Source organism: Arachis ipaensis, chromosome B06 (genome assembly GCF_000816755.2).
Source record: "Arachis ipaensis cultivar K30076 chromosome B06, Araip1.1, whole genome shotgun sequence".
Lineage (NCBI taxonomy): Eukaryota > Viridiplantae > Streptophyta > Magnoliopsida > Fabales > Fabaceae > Arachis > Arachis ipaensis.
This window is the reverse complement of record NC_029790.2, coordinates 28803522-28822705: the sequence shown is the minus strand read 5'-3', so window position 1 is coordinate 28822705 and position 19184 is coordinate 28803522. Positions and strand designations below refer to the sequence as shown.

The 19184-nt window shown below is 33.4% G+C and overlaps 1 protein-coding gene across 1 annotated transcript; it reads left to right on the top strand.

The window, feature by feature from the left end:
• On the top strand, nt 2275-4401 carry LOC107648708 (protein SODIUM POTASSIUM ROOT DEFECTIVE 2-like). The gene is made up of 3 exons (XM_016352531.2): nt 2275-3109; nt 3710-3785; nt 4031-4401. Exons 1-3 carry the CDS (start codon nt 2483-2485, stop codon nt 4201-4203), a joined length of 876 nt encoding a protein of 291 aa, XP_016208017.1. The 5' UTR covers nt 2275-2482; the 3' UTR covers nt 4204-4401.

Genomic DNA, 19184 nt, shown 5'->3' with positions numbered 1-19184 from the left:
AAGTTAATAATTGAGAATAATAAAATAATAATTTAATTAAATTTATCAAATAATTTAACGATCAAATATTAATTTCACATTGTGAGTTTTTATTTAAATTTTAACAACTTTAATTTTTTGGACATACATTAAACTCTGATGAAATTGAAAGGTAAAAAAATTGCACTGACTTTTTTTGTGACTTGTATGGAACTTGGAATTGTATTAAAAATGTTTGATTTGGTATCCAACACTATAGATTATTCTAATACTTTGATTCATAGCAATACTATCTATATAATTTGTTGAGGTTTGAACAGCACTTGAAATTGCTGCAATGTCAAGTGCATGGATGAGCACTGAAGAGTACTGAACCTGTAGGCCATGCCCAACAAACCCAGCAGAGTAACAGAGCATAACCAAATTTCATGGTGCTTTTGTAATTTGTGCCACAAATTCTTTTATCCTTTCACCTTCATGCCATGGAATTTCTGAATTTCATGCCTCTGAAACTTCACGTCAATCCAAAGCATGTCTGCACCCAATATTTTATGCATGTATGTTAGTAATGTTACATACACCACTTATATCCGGTTTGTTAAAATTTCAACTTTTCAAAGTTTTTATTTTTTTCTAATCTAAGTTAGTGTTTCAAAGATAGTTTTACAAAGTTGTAACAATTATATCTAGTAAATAAAGAAAAAAGATTTTTTATAACAAAAAATATATTTACTAAAATTGTTTTTAATATTTAGAATGGCTTTAATAAACAAAGAGTAAGAATATATATATTTATATTTTTATTTATTTAAATATTAGAAAAATAGAAAAATTGAAACTTTCAATAATATATATTCACTGTATTTTTGCATCATATTTACATTTATCGTCACATAATTGCTAATCATTATATAATACATAATGATCAAAATTTTTTATAAGTTAATCACCCATGCTTAAATAAAATTCCAACGCATGGGAATCTTATCCTATTTCAATCTCAAAAGGTGACACATCAGGCATCCTTACAAAGTAAGGAGGAAAATGGGATCCAAAACTATATACTATACAGCAGAAATTTGCATTTATCCCAATATTACATTAGATAAAAACGTTATAGAACAAAAAGGAAAAAAAAATATAGACAAAAAGTTTTAAATATTTAGTGTTCTTAGAAATTGAGGAGGAAGGAACAATCAATAAAAGAACTACCTAACCCTATTAACCCAAAGTAAAATAGATAGGTAGATACTTTAGGCGTTGTTGTCGACGCTGTCATGGTAGTAATTGTGCGACTGGAGCAAATATTCCAGTGCTAGTGGTGGTGTTATAGGTGGAGATTGAGAGAGAGAAAGAGAGAATAATATGATGAAGTATCTACTACAATGAAAATTTTATTATTGTTATTATGTAAAAATATTTTATTTTGATTATTAAATAATAAATTATAGAGTTTAATTTTTATATATTATAAAAGTATTATTTTTATTTAAAATATAATTAAATAAATAAATCACACTTTTTAAATAAAGATTATCATAAAAACTTTTATGATATTTTTATTAGAGTTGTTGCTAGATAGATATACTTGCCTTGAGGTAATTTTTTTAGCTAGTGTGATAGTTGAATTTACTTACTTTACATATAGATAATGGAAAGAATGAGAAGTTAAGACACAAATCCATTGTTGTACTTACTTAATTGCATCTTTATGAAGTCCACCCTTGACTTTTTAATAGATGGCAACATCATCATAAATAAGGACATAACCATTGCACGTGCAATGAACAACCTTGGCATGTACATCATTTTTCAGCAATATTATTATGTATGTTTTAGGTCCCACAGCAAACGAGTGTGCTAGAAAGTGGCATAGTTGGTAATATGCCACTAGAAACATAAAGAACCAAACTTATTCTATACTCACAAAAGTTTTTACCTTTCTCTCCACTTTATTCACTTATCTTAAAACAATGTAATTTCTTGAATTCTGGAACTTCCATTTCATTTCGATGGCTTTTATCTATCTCAACTCTAGTCTTCATACTTATTTGTTAATTTTAAATTTAACATTTCAGCTCATAATACACTGTAATAGATCTAACTCTTTATATTATATAAAATTTATAATCATACTACCTATATACAAAAAATCAACTATCAAATTAATCATTAAAATAAAATGTATCTTCAAATACAAGATACAATTGAAAATAAAATAAACATTTATAAATAAACACATGATAGTATTTTTGTGAAATATAAACCTTAAAAAAAAGTTTACAAATTTGTTAACAGTTGTATTTTAGCTGAGAAATAAGATATATTGATCTAACACCTTCCATTCAAAAGGCATTGAAGCTTTAAAGTAGTTAGTACCAACCTTCCTTCTAGTTGAAGTTCCCGTTTTATTTTCCACATCTTTAATTTGTTCATTTCAGAATTCAGATTCTCTTAAAACCACTTAGTACTTCTCTGCCACTATCATCATCATCATCCAAAGATGAAAGGCATTGATATCTTCTGCGCTTCACAATCCTCAACAGCCATATCTCATGCCATGGAACAAGCCTCCTCTTCTTCTTCTTCTTCCAACACCTTCCATCTCGGTGGCAGGGCCCTCGACCGCCACAACCCCATCATCATGGATTCTAGAAGAACACCTTCTAGAGACTTCACTCTCCCACCGACTCCCTCTTCCGTTGACCCCAAACCTGGCCACCATGATCTCCAAAAGGGTAAGAAAAAATCATCATCATCGTCTTCTTCTCCTTCTTCTTCTTCTTCTTCTTCTAAGAGAAGTTCAAGAAAGGGTCATGATAAGAAAAAGAGTGTGACAGAGAATAAGGTGACTGAACATTTTACCAACAATCACTCTTCAAAGGCCATTGATAGTGTTGTGAGAAGGAGTTGGGTCACTCCTGCTGGTTCATCAAGGTATCTGCTAAGTGACATATCAGATTATGATCCTGTTTTGGCTCTAAATACTTCTAATATTAATGTTGATGATGATAAAAAGAAGGGTCATCAAGTTGTTCATAATCAAGATGAAACAATAAAACATCATCATGCATCTAATTCTAAACCCTCCAGCTCCTCCTCTGCTCCAAAATCTGCTTCGTCAAACCAGGTAATTAAGTTTTACCTTTTTAAACATGTCTTTTTGCTTCAATTTATTAGACGATGATGATTTGATATGTTGCTCATGAACAAGAACAGAACAATGTTACTATTACTGTCAACAAAAGTTCCAGTTTTCTAATAAGATTTTTTACAGGGTTTAGCTAAAGATCATCATAGTTATTGAAATATTTACTTTAGGTAAACAAAACACCTATTAAAAATTTGAATTTTGTATATTTTTTATAAAAAAATTTCATCGGTAATCTTAACATGTTGCTAAAGCTTTTTCACATAGGAGTAGACACGTGTGAGTTGTATTACATCTAACATGTGTTTTTATGCAATACTTTTGTTTTTGGACTTAAAAACATAAATTAGTATATTTATTTTTTTGTCTTGTATTAAAACTATATATTTTGAATAAGTAAACATTCAAATTGGTTTCTAAAGATTTTACACTATAGTCTCCAACAAATTTTTATTTTTTAGAAATTTTAAAAAATTATCCTCAAAAAAAACTGATATTATATTACAGGATCATTTTTAAATTATTAAACAGAAATACACAAATCAGTGCATTTAACCATACGAATAAATCTCTTCACAGGTTGTGGTATTAAGGGTTTCTCTACATTGCAAAGGTTGTGAAGGCAAAGTGAGGAAGCATCTCTCTAGAATGCAAGGTAAAATAATAAATTTTTGTGACACCAGCTTTTTATTATGGAAAAGTATAAGGGTCAGTAACTTTTTCAAATTTTGGACAGCATGTAACTAGTAAAAAAAAGTGAGTCATTGGATGAAATCTCATACCATTAAAATCATCATTGATGGCTATTTAATAGCTACAAATCACAAAAGTTGCTGACTCCTAACAATCCTCTTTTATTATTTGTAATTTACTATTATATTAATCATTAATATATGGCAGGAGTTACATCCTTCAACATAGATTTTGCGGCAAAGAAGGTGACAGTAGTTGGGGATGTGACTCCATTGAGTGTATTGGCAAGCATATCAAAGGTTAAGAATGCACAATTTTGGCCACCACCACCTTCTGGATCCGCTAGTAATCTAGAATCAAGAAAAAGAAACTTGGCCTAACGAATATGAAATTAAAGAAGTTAGACTATTGTTACTATTATTATTGGTATTATTGTTGTATGTTATGAAGAGTTTAGTTTAATTTGAAGAGCAATCTAGTTGGTTTAAATGCAAATGGAAAACTTAGCAGTGTATGTAGAATTGACTTTGAATTTAATTTTGAATGAAACAAGAAACCGATCTAAGAACTAGTAGAAAGGAATGCAATTTTGTGTCATGATTAGTCTAATTTGATTGTATGTATGTATATTGCTATGCAGAATTTTTAGTAAATTTGGGTTGGTTCGATAGGTAACACCATAATACTCAAATTCTTATACTCGAGCCATAAGTCAATGATAATAAGGTGGTACGATTTTTAAGGGGGATTTTTTTTTATTACATAAATATAAGTATTAATTGAAAGGAGTATTAATCGAGGAGCCTGAAAAGAGTAAAAATAAAATTGTGAAGACATATCACTCACGCATCAGCAACTAATAGATAAAGCGTGAAGTCGAAAGCGTTATAAGGATAAAGTCATAAAGGAGAATAAGAGAATGACAGTATATAGATATATAACATAAGTAAATAGCCACTAGTCGCGACTCGCGAAGTTTAAGCCGGCTAGGGTACAGTATGAAAGTAGTTGACAACAGAAACTCCTAATCTCTCCCAAAAGAAACATAAAAGCCTCTATAGGCAAATTCAAAAGAGTTCAATACATAAAGCTTTTTAAATAAAGGTGGAGAGACTCTAAGCAAATATAAAGTAGAGAATATAAAGATCTTCGCCATCTCTCAGATGAACCGCAACTCACTGAGCACCTGGACCTGTATCTGAAAAACAAGAGATATATACGGAATGAGAACCCCCGACCCATGGATTTTCAGTACGGTAAAAGTGCCAAATAAATACAATGCATTGTAATAAAAACTCACTAAGCATCCTAAACTTCATTTCACCAAATATTCACCCTATGTTCTCACTAGTCCATAAACAGGAAACTGTCATAAGGGAATGCTAACTCTAATTCATATCTTTCATACTTCCCAACTTTCTAACTCTCCAACAAAATAGAATCAGAATCATAAGCCAAACCATCACCAGTTATTTTATCTCAACAATTCTATAGCGTTACCTCTTATCCTCACATGGAGCAAGTGAAATCACATCACTGCGTCTACCCAGGGAGCTCAAATTATCTCATTCAATATTCATCATCATTATTCAATATAACATCAATTCATCTCGTCAAGAATAGCCCTCAGCGTCCACCGACACTAGCATGAGGGACCTCTCAGTTGTACAAACACAATCAATACAGACAAGTAATACACAAATAAGGTACAAGTAGAACAGATAGCATATAGTCAAGTAATATAGCATATATGATATAGCAATACAAACAAATAGGCAAACCCAAATAATTCAAACATATAAAAATGATGTATGCCTACCCTATGGCTGATGAGTCTCATCGGTCGGCTATAAAGCCAACCCGACAAGTCCTGGTAGCTAACCATTGGACTGTTCCTCTGTCGTGCATTCCCAACTCGAGTCATTCTCAATCATAAACATGATCACACAACACCCACACTGGTGTTTATTCACGGGGGCGAGCTCATCTGGAACTTTCACAGTGTTCGGCCACACTTACGACATAGGGTCAACAGAATCTCAGATCTCAACCTGGAGCAAGTGGAGCCGACCCACTGCATCTACCCAAGAAAATCTGAAACTCAGATAATTCCACAAATCTCAAATCATACTCTACTGGGAGCAAGTGGTGGCTAACCACTGCATCTACTCCAGGAGTCTCAAAACCAAATTCGGAGCAAGTGGAATCACTCCACTGCATCTACCCAGGCAGGTATGTCTCACTACATCCCGGAGCAAGTGGATCAATGCCACTGCATCTACCCAGGCAGGTGTTTAAAAGATCAAACTGGAGCGGGTGGAATCACCACTACTGCTGCTACTATCCAGGCGTCACAATCTCTTACCCGGAGCAAGTGGGATGAACCACAACCCTTGCGTCTACCCGAAGAGCCTCTATACTAACCAACCTGGAACAAGTGGGGCGCAACCACAACCCTTGCATCTACCCAGGAGGTACATTCTCATATGCCCAAGAGGAACCAAGGAGGGGATCCTAACCTACCACCATCTCGTTGGGGGCGATTTTACAATATCAGGAGGAACAAGGAAGGGGATCTTCACCTTTCTTCAATTCTCTGGGGTCGCACTTTCGAGAAAGAGAGTTCAAGATAAAACAATCATTCAAAGCCATATTTTCATTTTCATCCATAATCAATATTTATCATAGCTATCCGGCTCATAACTAACCCATAACCAGCCAATAATCATTATTAAATACAGTCCTTTGGCTCACGGCATACACCGCACTTCCATCATCATCCTCAGCAACTCATACAGTCATCATTAATCATAATTCATCATTAATTCTTCCCTTACTTCATCCACAAGTTACCACATCTCCTAGCTCCTTCCCATCGCTAGGCATACTATAAGTATTTGGGACATAAAGTGTGAGAATGGGGACTTAGAAGTCTGAAATTTGGCTTTAAAAACTCAAAATCAGCTTTGGGGTGAAAACGGGGTCACGCGTGCGCGTCGTCCATGCGCACGCATAGAAGGCAGCAAGATACAGTGACGCATACGCGTTTCCCTCACGCACGCGTGGATGGGAGAAAAGCCAAATGACGCCTGCGCGTCAGCCACGCGTACGCGTGGGTGTGTTTTGTGCCCCAGGCACAAAACCAACACAACTCCAGCACAACTCTCGGAAATTTTGGCTGGACAACTGATTTAGCCCATCGACGTGTACACGTCGGCCAGGAGCACGTGTGGATGGCAAATATTTGAAAATGATGCGTGCGCGTCAGCCACGCATACGCGTGGGTGTGCGTTCTGCCAAAAAATTTTACTAAGTTAAAAAGTTGCAGAATTTCATTTTTAAACCTCAAACTCCCACCATACATAACTTCTTCTACAAAATTCATTTTTCAACCATTTCTGAACCGTTGGAAAGATCTTTGAATAACATTTCATAAAAATCTATTTTTGAAGAATTCTGAACTCCGTGGACCGAGTTACGAACCGCCAAAGTTGGTCAAAAATAAGTTTTTACCCCAAAACTAGAAATCACTAATTTTTCTAATGTTCACAAGCCAAATTCATTTCCACTCATCCAAATGACCACAACCCAACCACATACACATAATTACACTCAACTAAAACCAAACCTACCTCATCTACACAATTTCACCTAAAACTATCAAATTCCACACTCCAATTTCTCAAACCTTAGTATTCTTTAATCAAACCAATTATTCACACATTCAATATAAAAAATCCATCCAATATCTTATATCATCATACAATTCACACAATTCTCAATCCATTCATTAATTCACATGACATATCAACTATGCATATTAGTACCAACTATTTATACTATCCAAACTTAATCCTAGGAGCATCTAGCCTAGGAATTTTAATCACACCACACGGTACTTAAATGAAACTTAAACCATACCTCTTGTAGCCAAATTAATTGAGCTTCTTCTCGAAAGTCTCTACCAACTCTTAACTCCAAGTCTCACTAAAGCTCCTCAAGCAACACCAACCTCCCAATTGTGCACCAAAATCACCAAATACACTAACATAACCAATTTCACATATATACATTAACCTAGGATTCATAAAAATGATAAATCACAAGGGTTGGAGGGTTCTTTACCTTAACCCACGAAATGTTGTGATGAATATCACCAATGGCTCATACTAGAGCACCTCTAAACAACCAAAATCACAAGATTTTCTCAAAACCCAAACCAAATTCAAAATACAAGAGGAAAAATAAAACTGGGTAGGGGATAATGGATTACTCACCAAAAAACTTAGATAAAATTGTAGAGGATGAGAAGAGCGATACGTGACCACAAACAGCTCGTCAATCGGAGTTCCAGAGAGAAAGTTATGATGATTTGAAGTTTGATGAAGTTAGGATTTTCTCTCTTCTTTCTCTCTTCTCTATTTCAGCGCCCCTACCCTCTTCTTTTAGGGTAAATGAGCTGAAATACTCATAACTAGTAGTGTCAATATGTTTGGCCCTACTTTATAGGGCCAGAAGAATAAAAAGCCCTTTAACTAATAGGGTCAAATTTTTTAAAAGCCCTCATGGGCCAAAAGCCCTAGGGCCAACCCATGGGTTACCTAATTCTCTCTCTCTTTTTTTTTTTTACATTCTCTATTTCAACAACACACATAAAACTTATTAAAAGTCATTAGTTTGTTTTATCCCTTTATCATTTTTATGCGTAAAAAATAAAAAAATAAAAAAATAAATGTTAATATTGTACATTGATCATATTAAATCCAACTTTTAACTATATATATCAAGAAATCAAACATGGCATTCACTATCTCATCACCCTTTTTCTTACTCTCTAGAATTACCATCAATAATGTCTCTAGAAAATTAAAATAAAGTTGACACAAAAATTCATCATCTAAAATCATGAATGTTGAGGGGGATGCATCGTTGCTGTTGACACTTCTTCTTCATGAATTTCACCAATTTCATCATCTAAAATCAACCAATTAAAAAACAGTTAGAAATTCAATTTAAAATATTATTTGAAAAAAATAGCATAAATATTTACCATCATGATTTGGAACAAATCCACGTAACCAACTCCTTGTGCAAATAAGCATTTGGACATGCTCATGAAGAGTGGAACTTCTATATTTTGTTAAAATACGTCCACCAATACTGAATGCAGACTCAGATGCTACAATAGTGATGGGAATACTTAAAACATCTCTGGCCATAACTGACAGAATGGGAAACCTATCCTCATTAATCTTCCAAAAATTTAGCACATCATACTTCAAATCATCTTCATTGGTGTGAATCAAACCTTCTTTTAGATAAATCTCTAATTCATCTTTATCCTTGGAAATTTGGGTTTCACAGTCAAATTCTCTGAACTCCTAAAAGATATAGTATAAAGATTATTTAAGTAACGAATAAACATAATAGGAGAAAAATAATACTATATTAAAATTAAATACCTTCATCACCATTTTGCTCTTCTTTGTAAGCCTTCCTTCTTCAGGTGACATAGGAGATTGATTACTACTTTGAGAAATTGTTGAACCACCAAAAGTATTTATGTACTCTCCATACAACCTTTTAAATTTCTCCAATACTTCATTTGCCTTCAATTCAAAGGTTGAAGGATCTAGTTTTTATAAGGTTGAAACCTCAAGAACTTTAACTTTAATCGAGGATCAAGAATTGCCCCAAAAGCTAAGACAGTGCTATAATCCTTCCAATATTTATCAAACTTCATCTTCATTCTGAAAGCCATGTTCATAATAACAACATCATCACAAGTTTGATTGTCTTCCAAAAGACATTCAATTTTCCAAACTTGCATAAAATACAAATTTGATGTTGGATATGATGAACCCGAAATGAGGTTTGTAGTTTCATAAAATGGCTCTAAAAATTCACACATTTTTTTTCCCTAAGCTCCATTCTTCATTTGTCGGACAATCTTTATAAGCTCCATCTACAACACTAAGGATGTCAAACGTTTTTTCAAATTTAATTGCACTTTATAACATCATATATGTAGAATTCCATCGAGTTGGAATATCTGATTTTAGACCAACACCTTCTTCAATTTCTGCTTGCTGCACACAATCTTTGAATTTCATTTTTCTCCCATCAGAAGCTTTCACATATATTCACTCTCTCTGATTTTAAATAAAGCTCTAGCAGCCACCTTTAACCCTTCTTGTACAATCAAATTTAAAATATGAGCGGAACAACACACATGAAAATATTCTCCATCGCAAAGCAAACTATTCTGCTTACATAGATGAGTTTTTAAGATGTTTTGCATGTTGTCATTTGCAGAAGCATTATCTAAAGTAATAGAGAATACTTTCTTATCAATACCCCATTGCTTCAAAGAGTTAAATAAGACTGCTTCCATATCGGTTCCAGTATGGGGAGGAATCATTCGATGAAAATTCAAAATCTTACTCACTAGTCGCCAATTCTCATCAACAAAATGAGCTGTCAGACAAATATATCCTTCAGTGGTAGATGCTGTCCACACATCAGATGTCAAACAAATTCTATTAGGTATCCTAGACATCTTCTGCCTCAATTTCTCTTTCTCTGTTGAATAAATCATTTGAAGATCTGAAACTAAAGTGTTTCTAGAAGGCATTATAATCGTTGGACTAATGTAATTAATCCAATCTCTAATACCCTCATACTCAAAAAAGCTAAACATAAGATCATGTTTTGCTATAGCCTGAGCGAGTTTTTTTCTATGAACATTCTGATCAATTTTAGTTGGCAGACCCTCTATATCATCATCAAATCTAATATTGAGGGGTATAGATTTACAAGAAACTATATGACGACTTAGATGAGAAGTCCTGTAAGCATTCTTAGTTTTCGGATTTTTTCCAATTTTGTATTCATGATGACAAAAATTGCATTCAGCCTTTTCAATACCATCTCTGTCTTTTTCAATCTTCTTAAAAAATCTCCAAACATTAGATTTTTTACCAGAATCAACACTACTAGAAGCTTGAACAGGAGTCTCAGAAACAATCTCATCATCCATGTTTATAAATTTTCTAATTATATCCAAATAATGTGTATTAAAATTCTATAGCAACAACAACAACATTCATTAATTCATATTAATTATTCATCTCTGAAGTTTCAATAAGAAGTAATTGAAGAGAAAACAGTAACAATCAATCAAACAAGCAAAACATGTATTAAGAATGGAAAAGCAAGAGAAAATGTTAACGAAATCTATGGTCATAGGAAAACCCATGACAGAGAACTTCTAACTATATTAGTCAATAATCAATAAGACAACTAAATTCGCTCTACAACTAAGTTCCAGTAATTAATAGAAGTATTAAATATTCATTTTGTATGGTCAGATCCATATAAAAGCAGCCATCAAAAGTCAAACACAAATGGATACAAGTTAAAAAAATGATAATAATAATAATAATTATGCAGTTACCATTTTGATGTTTAATTAAATGGAATGCATAACAAAACAATTTGATACCTGTGAGTGCCTTCAATGCAATAACCTAAAAGTCTGACTAAGTTCTTGTGCCGCACATGACCAATAGTCCAATAGCCTCAACTTCCACTCTAAATTCCTTCTCGGCTTGTCCTCTGCATCAGGTGAGACGATAGTGTTAGTTAAACTAGCTGCATACACACATCCTAGTAAAACAAGACAAGAAAGATTCCACAAAACCAATTTTGATAATAGCCAAAAAAACTGATAAACTAATTCAAAAATCTTACAGATTATTGAGGAGCTTCTTAACAGCCACATGACTCCCATTGATTAACTTGCCTTGATAAACAACTCCATATCCCCCTTCACCGATAACATTGTCTTTCGAAAACCTGCTCGTTGCAACTTCTATCAATTGAAGTTTAGATTGTCCGGGTCTCAGGGAGGAGAAGATTTGATTTAGGGCTTGTAGGGCTTATAGGGCCAGCCCTATTTTGCTTTTTTGTTGGGAGGACTTAATTAGGGTTGGGCTTACAAAATATCATTTTATAATTTTTAGGGCTGTGGGCTAGAATTTTTTTGGAGGGTTGAGGGCTGGCCCTAAGATTTGGGCTAAATTGACACTTCTACTCATAACTAATATTTATATATGTTGGGTCTTGGGCCCACTTGGACCCGGTTAACTTATTTTTGTCCGTTATTCCAATTTTGGGCCAAAACCTTTAAGATTAGAGTTTTAAATTGTATTTTAAATTGCATTTTAAATATTTCTATATTTTCTAATTATAACTCCTAATTTCTTGGCCTTATTCTCTTATAATTAATTTTCTCAGCTGCAGTACCAGACAGATCTCAGCCGGTACTGCCGGTCAAAATTCCAGTGCGTATTTTTACGCAAAAAACTATGTTTTCCAACTCAGAAAAATCCACTGAGTCCAAATATCATATTTAAATTATCAAATTCTAATTGCTAGATTTTCTAACCATATTCACTCCTATTTAATTAATTATGATTTGACCAGATTTTACATGATATCTAGTGATTTGAAAGCGAAACCTACTCTTTATGAGTATTCGTTTTTATTTATACACCAAAAATTCTATTTTTGAACAAATAAATAAAAAGAAAGAACTTGAAATAAAAGGTAAATTTGAAAGGTTTGGAATGGAGAGAATTCAAGAACAAAGTAGATGACTTTTAAATTTAAAATAAGCAGTAAAATATTTTTGACATGATCAAAGGACTTTAAATTCAAATATAATGCAACAACATAAAGAAAGGAAATGAAAGAAAAAAAAAACTTGGCAAAGAGAAAGTAAATTTGCAAGAAATCTAAAGAAAATTTAAAGACAATGGAAAGAACCCTACAGAAAAGAAAGCTCTAAACAAACTCAGAAAATTTTTTTGATATGAGAGTGCGAGAGTGTTTTTTAAATAAGAATTCTAACCTTTGTTTCTTCCAAGTCTTATCTATTTATAGAATAATTCGACCAATCTTATATTGGTAGATGTCATCTTTAAACATATGCAAAATAATTGTTCCTGCCAAATGCTGGCTCGAGTAACTATCACCTCTGCACAACTTGTCTTTGATCTTGATACTTTGATCCATTAGTTTTGACCTGAAATAACTTTGTACAAATCAACACTTTCGACATTAACTTCCTTCTTCTCGACTCGACCACTTAATCATTCTTCGACCATTCAACCGATCTATTTGATCAAGAAATATTCGACCAAGTTATATATGGACAACCAAAACCCCAAAAAGGGGTTAGCACGATCACAATGGTTTCTAAAAAAAAAAAAGAGATTAAGCTATCTATATATTAATCAAATTGGTCAATAATTTCTTTTATGATGACAAAATTGGTTTAAAGGTTTAAATCGTCAGTTAAGTTAGATTTTCATCTATTGAGTGATGGGACACTTTGAATCAAAGAAGTTACACAGAATTGTAACATTACATGAGTTGTTCTGGCACTTAAGTTTGTAGGTGCTAAGAAAATCAAATATCCATGTCCAATTAGTATGGTAGATTTTGTGTATAAGATAATATTCAAGGTCTTACCAAGAAGGATGAGGAGGGTTTTGTCAATTCTAGTAGGTGAGACTTAGTGCATTTGTGAAGGGTCTGAAGATTCATAATGCATGGTGCTTAGATTGCACGCAAAACGGTCCATTGATTGAAGTTAAAGAGATAGTTAGCAACGATTATTAAGTTAGATTTTGAAAAAGCTTATAACAGAATCAAGTAGAAGTTTGTGGGTATAGTGTTGGTGAAGATGGTTCTTGTTGACAAATGGAGGGGTTCGATTAATGATATGTATTTTAAATATTTGTGACATAAAGAGTTCAAGGGATATATACTTCAAATGTTTCTTGCATGAATAGTTTAAGTATTATTTAGTAGTTATCAGTTAATATTTTTAAATATTAGAATGTTCAATTTAATTTTATATATTTTGATTTTATTTATTTAGTTAGTAGATTGGACTTCATGTTAGTGAGTTTGGAATTTTCTTTATTTTAATCTAATAAGATGTTATAAAATTTTCTAAACTATTATGGTTGTCAAGTAGAAACTAGAGAGTGAAAATCACTTTTGGGTTTCGTGATGACACTATAGTGTGGACAAATAAAGTTGAGTGAATCCCTCTTTTGTTGTATCGAGAAATTGAAGAGAAGGTTGAGTGATTTCCTTCGATTCAATTCCCAAACTATGGTGTGAACAAGTTAGGTTGAGTGGGTCTATTTATTATTGTGTTGAGAAATAGGATAAAAAGGTAGAATGATTTTATTTGTATTCAATTTCATATTTTATTTTTGCTTTTAATTTTAATTTAGTTTTTTGTTCATTTTCAATCATTCCTTTAATTTTCATCTTATCCTAATTTCTATTTCATATCAATTAAGGAGTGTGTGGATACAATATCTATATTGTTATCGTCAAAATCATTCAAGATGGGTAGGGGTTTGCAATAAGGAGATCTCATCTCTTTTTTCTTGTTCGTATTAGTGGTGGATGTGTTGAATAGAATGATTTCTGAGGCAATAAGAAATGGACGTATCTCCTATACATTAGTGGAAAAAGATAGTGTGAAATTGTTCCAAATCTCTAATTTGTGGATGACACCATTCTATTTTATCCACTGCATGAGGATTCCATTCATAATCATAAGTGGTTATTGAGGTGCTTTGTAATTATGTCTAGGTTGAGTATTAATTTTCATAATTATAGCTTGATTCCCATCAACTGTGAATGAGTAGGTACATTACATGTGTGTTTTGTTGGGGTGTAAGTTAGCTGAGTTTCCTGTGAGATATTTGGGTATATTATTGGGGGCAAATCCAAGGCACGTACAGACGTAAAAACATGTGATTGATAAGGTTGACGAGGAGAAGTTATCTTTATGGAAGGATAAAGATTTTGAATAAGGTGGGTAAGTTAGAGTTGATTAAATTTGTTATAAGTAGTCTGCCAATATATTATTTGAATCTGTTATAAGTAGTCTGCCAATATATTTATTTGTACAAGAAGGGTATTTATTTCACAAATTCCTTTGACAAAGTGCTATAGACAAATTTGTTAGAGGATGAGAATGAGTTATAGTAATGCTAAGGCCATCTAGAGGGACTTGGTTTTCCCACGAATTGAATTATTTGCATGGTATATATTGGTATGGAGGTTGAATACGAAAGATATTTAGGTAGACTGGGTATGATTGATTGTAGGGATAATGTTCGTGTGCTAAGTGATACGGAAGTTGAAACAATAAATTTTTTGCTTGGTCTATCTAATTATACGTTGTAGATTTGACATGCTTGGATTCAATAATTTGTCAGATGTTGAGCCATGTCAAGTATTGTGATAAAATTCTTTGAGAGTTAGGTTGTAGTTTCAATGAGAGAAGTTGGAAAAAGTAGGTTATCAACTTTTATGCTGTAGTGTGGGATGTATGGTTATAGAAAAATAAAATGATCTTTCAGCACTCAGCTATAGATAAAAAAAAGTTATCCACAGATCCTTTATGAGTGAAGAAGACTAGCAAAGAGTGACAACTTTACAAGTTAAATCATGTATAGAAGTAGAGTACATTCTTTTAGTTCACTTTTATCTTTTTTGTTTTATTTTTAGCTCTTGTAAATTATAATAAACTCCAATTTATTATATTGAATTCTTTCTTTATAAGATTAAAATGCTGACTTGAAATATTAGTTGACATATGGTATGCCATTATTCGCCAAATTGACATGAAACAAAAAAATATTTTACTCAATTTGGTCCATAAAAACTACAGACTCAATTTGATTGTTGTTTCAATTTAGAAAACAATTTGAAAAATATTTTTTATTAGTAAATTTAAATATTATGTTAGAACTTAGGATAATTCATATTTAAAATAAAGAACTAAATTTTAGTCTTTAATTTTTGTTACATCCAAATTATCAATATTTTGAAAATTAGACTGGATCGACTGGTTAGATCGGTCCGATCAAGAACCACTTGTATATCTGATCGGTTCATTAAAAAACCGCCATTTAGAAAATCATTGAAAAATTGCTAAACTGGCCAAGAACTAGTCAATCGAACCAAACTGGGACCCGGCCTTGAACGACGTCGTTTTGGGTTTTTATATATAAAATAATAAAAATTGGAAAAAGAAAAAAGAAGTCTCAGAATTTGCTTTCGTCTCCCTTACACTATACTCACTTTTCAGAGTCTTAGAACAAAAGTAATGGCTCAAAATCGTATTGGTCCAATTTCAGAGAAAAGAAAGAAAAAAGGGGAAGAATTAGAAGGCCAGAAGTTCAAAATTTCCAGCCTACCAACTCCCTTTTTCGTTGCATCAAACCGTCGTTGTCGTCTTGCCTTTGCTGGTGTTGTCACCCCATTAACATTTCACATTTTCTGCCTTGTTCATCACTAACGCTACCTCACTTTCTGCACTCACAGATCCCTCTCTTCTCTAACTCTTCCATCAGTGAAGACAACGAATGTATTGCATATGAAAATAATGGTCTCCTCTGCTCCTCTCATTTAACCTTCTTCTTCCTTCTACCTCTCTTCTGCTTCTCCTTCCTTATTATCTTTCATCATCCTCCTTGTTTACCGTCACAGACTCTCCTTTCTCTTAGCCAGTCATACCTTCTAGCACCGCCACTCTCTCGCCGCCCACACCTCCCCGCCGCTCCTTCTTTCCTTTCTTTCACTTATCTTTCTCTTCTCCTTTCTCCTTTCTCTGGCTATTTGCTTTCTATTCTTGTTCTTTCTTTTAGTTTTCTCTTTCAGAGTTTAGATCTGAGATCCAGATCTAGATCCATAATAATCCCTTTGTGATTGGTGTATCCCCTTTGTAGTGTATTGATTCTCTTTATGGATATTTTAGACATAGTATTGCAGATATGGGATGAAGATGCAACGAGAAAAACTTTTCCTTTATGGAAGTACTTCTAGATTCACAAAGCTTGTCGATCTATTCAGAGAAGAAGAGATTTTTTTTTCTGTGTTGAAGCACTTTCAGTGTAGAATTAGAAACAAAAGAGATTGTCATATAAGATTCTTTGTAATCAAACTCTGTGCCTCCTCTTAGACTATAGTTCAATGTAAAAATTATCTCTTTTCTTTCTTAATTTTAGATCTAATATGTTTCTTGATATTTGTAAGTACTGTTTGACTACTTTCTTGAATAAAAGTTTTCTTCCATAAAAAAAGGAATTAAAAGGTGCTTGTAACTTGGAAGGGTGAGAAAGAGTAATTAGGGCAACTATGAAGCTATTTATTGGTTATTGGGTGAAGCCCAAAAATAATGGTTTTATTAAACAATTTGTCAGTATAACTTTTAATTCAATACAAAACCTTGATGTTTTTATCACACATGGAGAGCTATTTTCTTTGGAAGGAGAGCTCATGAGAACTTCAGGTTTTGTTCATCTCTTAAATTAAAAAAAAAACTTTAATCGTCTTCTAGAACACTACACTAAGTAACAAAATATCCTTCTTTATAATACATCAGTTTCACCATTTATTCTCTTAAAGTGTTTAGCCAAAGTTTATTACAAACACAAACCCATACAACTAAAGGTATAGGTCTAAGCCAAACAGAGGTGGCACAAATGGCTACTAGTGTAGAGTAGTTCATTGAAGGTAGAGTCATATATATTAAGCCCAGTGATGAGGAGCACTTTAAAGAGGAAAACTTGAATTTGATAGGAAAGATTATAGCTGACAAGGAGATTAGCTTCAAGACTAGCAAAGCTGTAATTTTTGGGATGTGGGAAAACCCAGAAGGGGTAGCCATTTCAGAATTTGGCCTCAATAAGATATTAATCAGCTTTAAAGATAAAATAAAAAGAACCCAATTTCTAAATAGAGGTCCTTGGTGTATTAGAGGTTACCTTATAAACGTATAGATGTGGACAAGGAAAGAATCAGTCTACATAGTTAGACATGATCATATGGTTCTATGGATACAAATGCATGGGATCCCACTAAACTACATGAAGAAGAGTACGACTACAATTATTGATGAGCAGATAGAAATAGTATTGGAGATAGAAGATCCTTGGAGAAATAAAATTTTACAAAGAACATTTCTCAGAGCAAAGGTGACGATAAATATTGCTAAATACTTTCCAACGGGTTTTTGGCTAGCCAGAGATGGATTACCATATGCATGGATTGAATTCAAATATGAGCGGATCCAGGACACTTACTACTTAAACTATGGCATTTTGGGCCATGAAAAAAAGAATGCAAAAATCTAACAGTAATGGCGAGCTGAAACCCATAGTTACCAAGATATGCTCCTGGATTAGGAGTTAATAGCGCTAAGCCAGTAAGATGCATGGAGGAAAGTCAAGTTGGGGAGGATGAATTCCAGAAATGGACAAAAACTAAATAGGCGCGTGCAACAGAGCAGACAGGGTAGGAGCGTAAGATTCAACAATGGGCATCTGAAAATGGTGCTAGCAGGGAAGTGGGTATAGGAGGTCATAGGCTACAAGAGGTTCAGTTCGAAAATCAAGGGAGAATGGGGGAGGAAAGTCATGGATCTTAGGAGCAGTTGAATGTAATCTCGAAGAAACCGTAAGCTAGGAGCAGAGGATCTGATGCAAGAGACTTAGGGTTGATTAAGAAAATGGAAAGTTTGATCAATCAGATAAAGGAAGGAAGGGCTAGAGATATTGAAGATGAAGGGGTTAGTTGGGCTTGTAAGCCCAATAACTCTTTTTCTATAAATCAGGAGGATATGGGGCATTTTAACAAGCAAAAGGAATATGTGAGCCAAGAGGATCAGCAAAAGAAACATAGCCATGATAAAGCCCAAAAGGACAAAGGCCAAAATAGAATTGGGAATAAAAATCAAGAGGAGCTATGCAAGATTTAACACACAGATGAGGCCCACACTCACCCCTTACAAAACAACAAAGGAAAGATAACTATAACCATAGGAGAACTTTTGAAAGAGAGGTTTGGCAACTACAATAATAATAAGCTTGAAAGAAACTCAGGTGCCAAATAAGAAGAGCAAGTTAGAGTAATCATGGAGCATGAAAATGATATCTTGTGGAATTTTAGATACAAACCAAAGTAGAGAGAAGTTAGAGATAATAAAGTCAGAACATACATATAGAAAATAGAAAAGAGGGAATTTACATAGTAGAATTGGCTGAGGATGATGTTGATGACACAGAGCCTGAGGTGCAGATCAATCCAAAGCAGAAAAATGGAGAGCAATGGGAACTGGAACTGGTATAAAATGTTAGAACGTCTTTGAACCTGAAGAGGAAAAGAGAAAACAACAGCAAAATACTTATTGAAGGTATCATGCAAGTGGATATGGCAATAGTAGAAGCAACAAAACAAAGCAAGAAAATGAAGATGGTGGACA

Coding starts and splice junctions, on each gene's coding strand:
- LOC107648708 (XM_016352531.2), top strand. CDS start 2,483: ATGAAAGGCATTGATATCTTCTGCGCTTCACAATCCTCAACAGCCATA. Junction 3,110..3,709: donor AATCTGCTTCGTCAAACCAG/GTAATTAAGTTT, acceptor ATCTCTTCACAG/GTTGTGGTATTAAGGGTTTC. Junction 3,786..4,030: donor GCATCTCTCTAGAATGCAAG/GTAAAATAATAA, acceptor AATATATGGCAG/GAGTTACATCCTTCAACATA.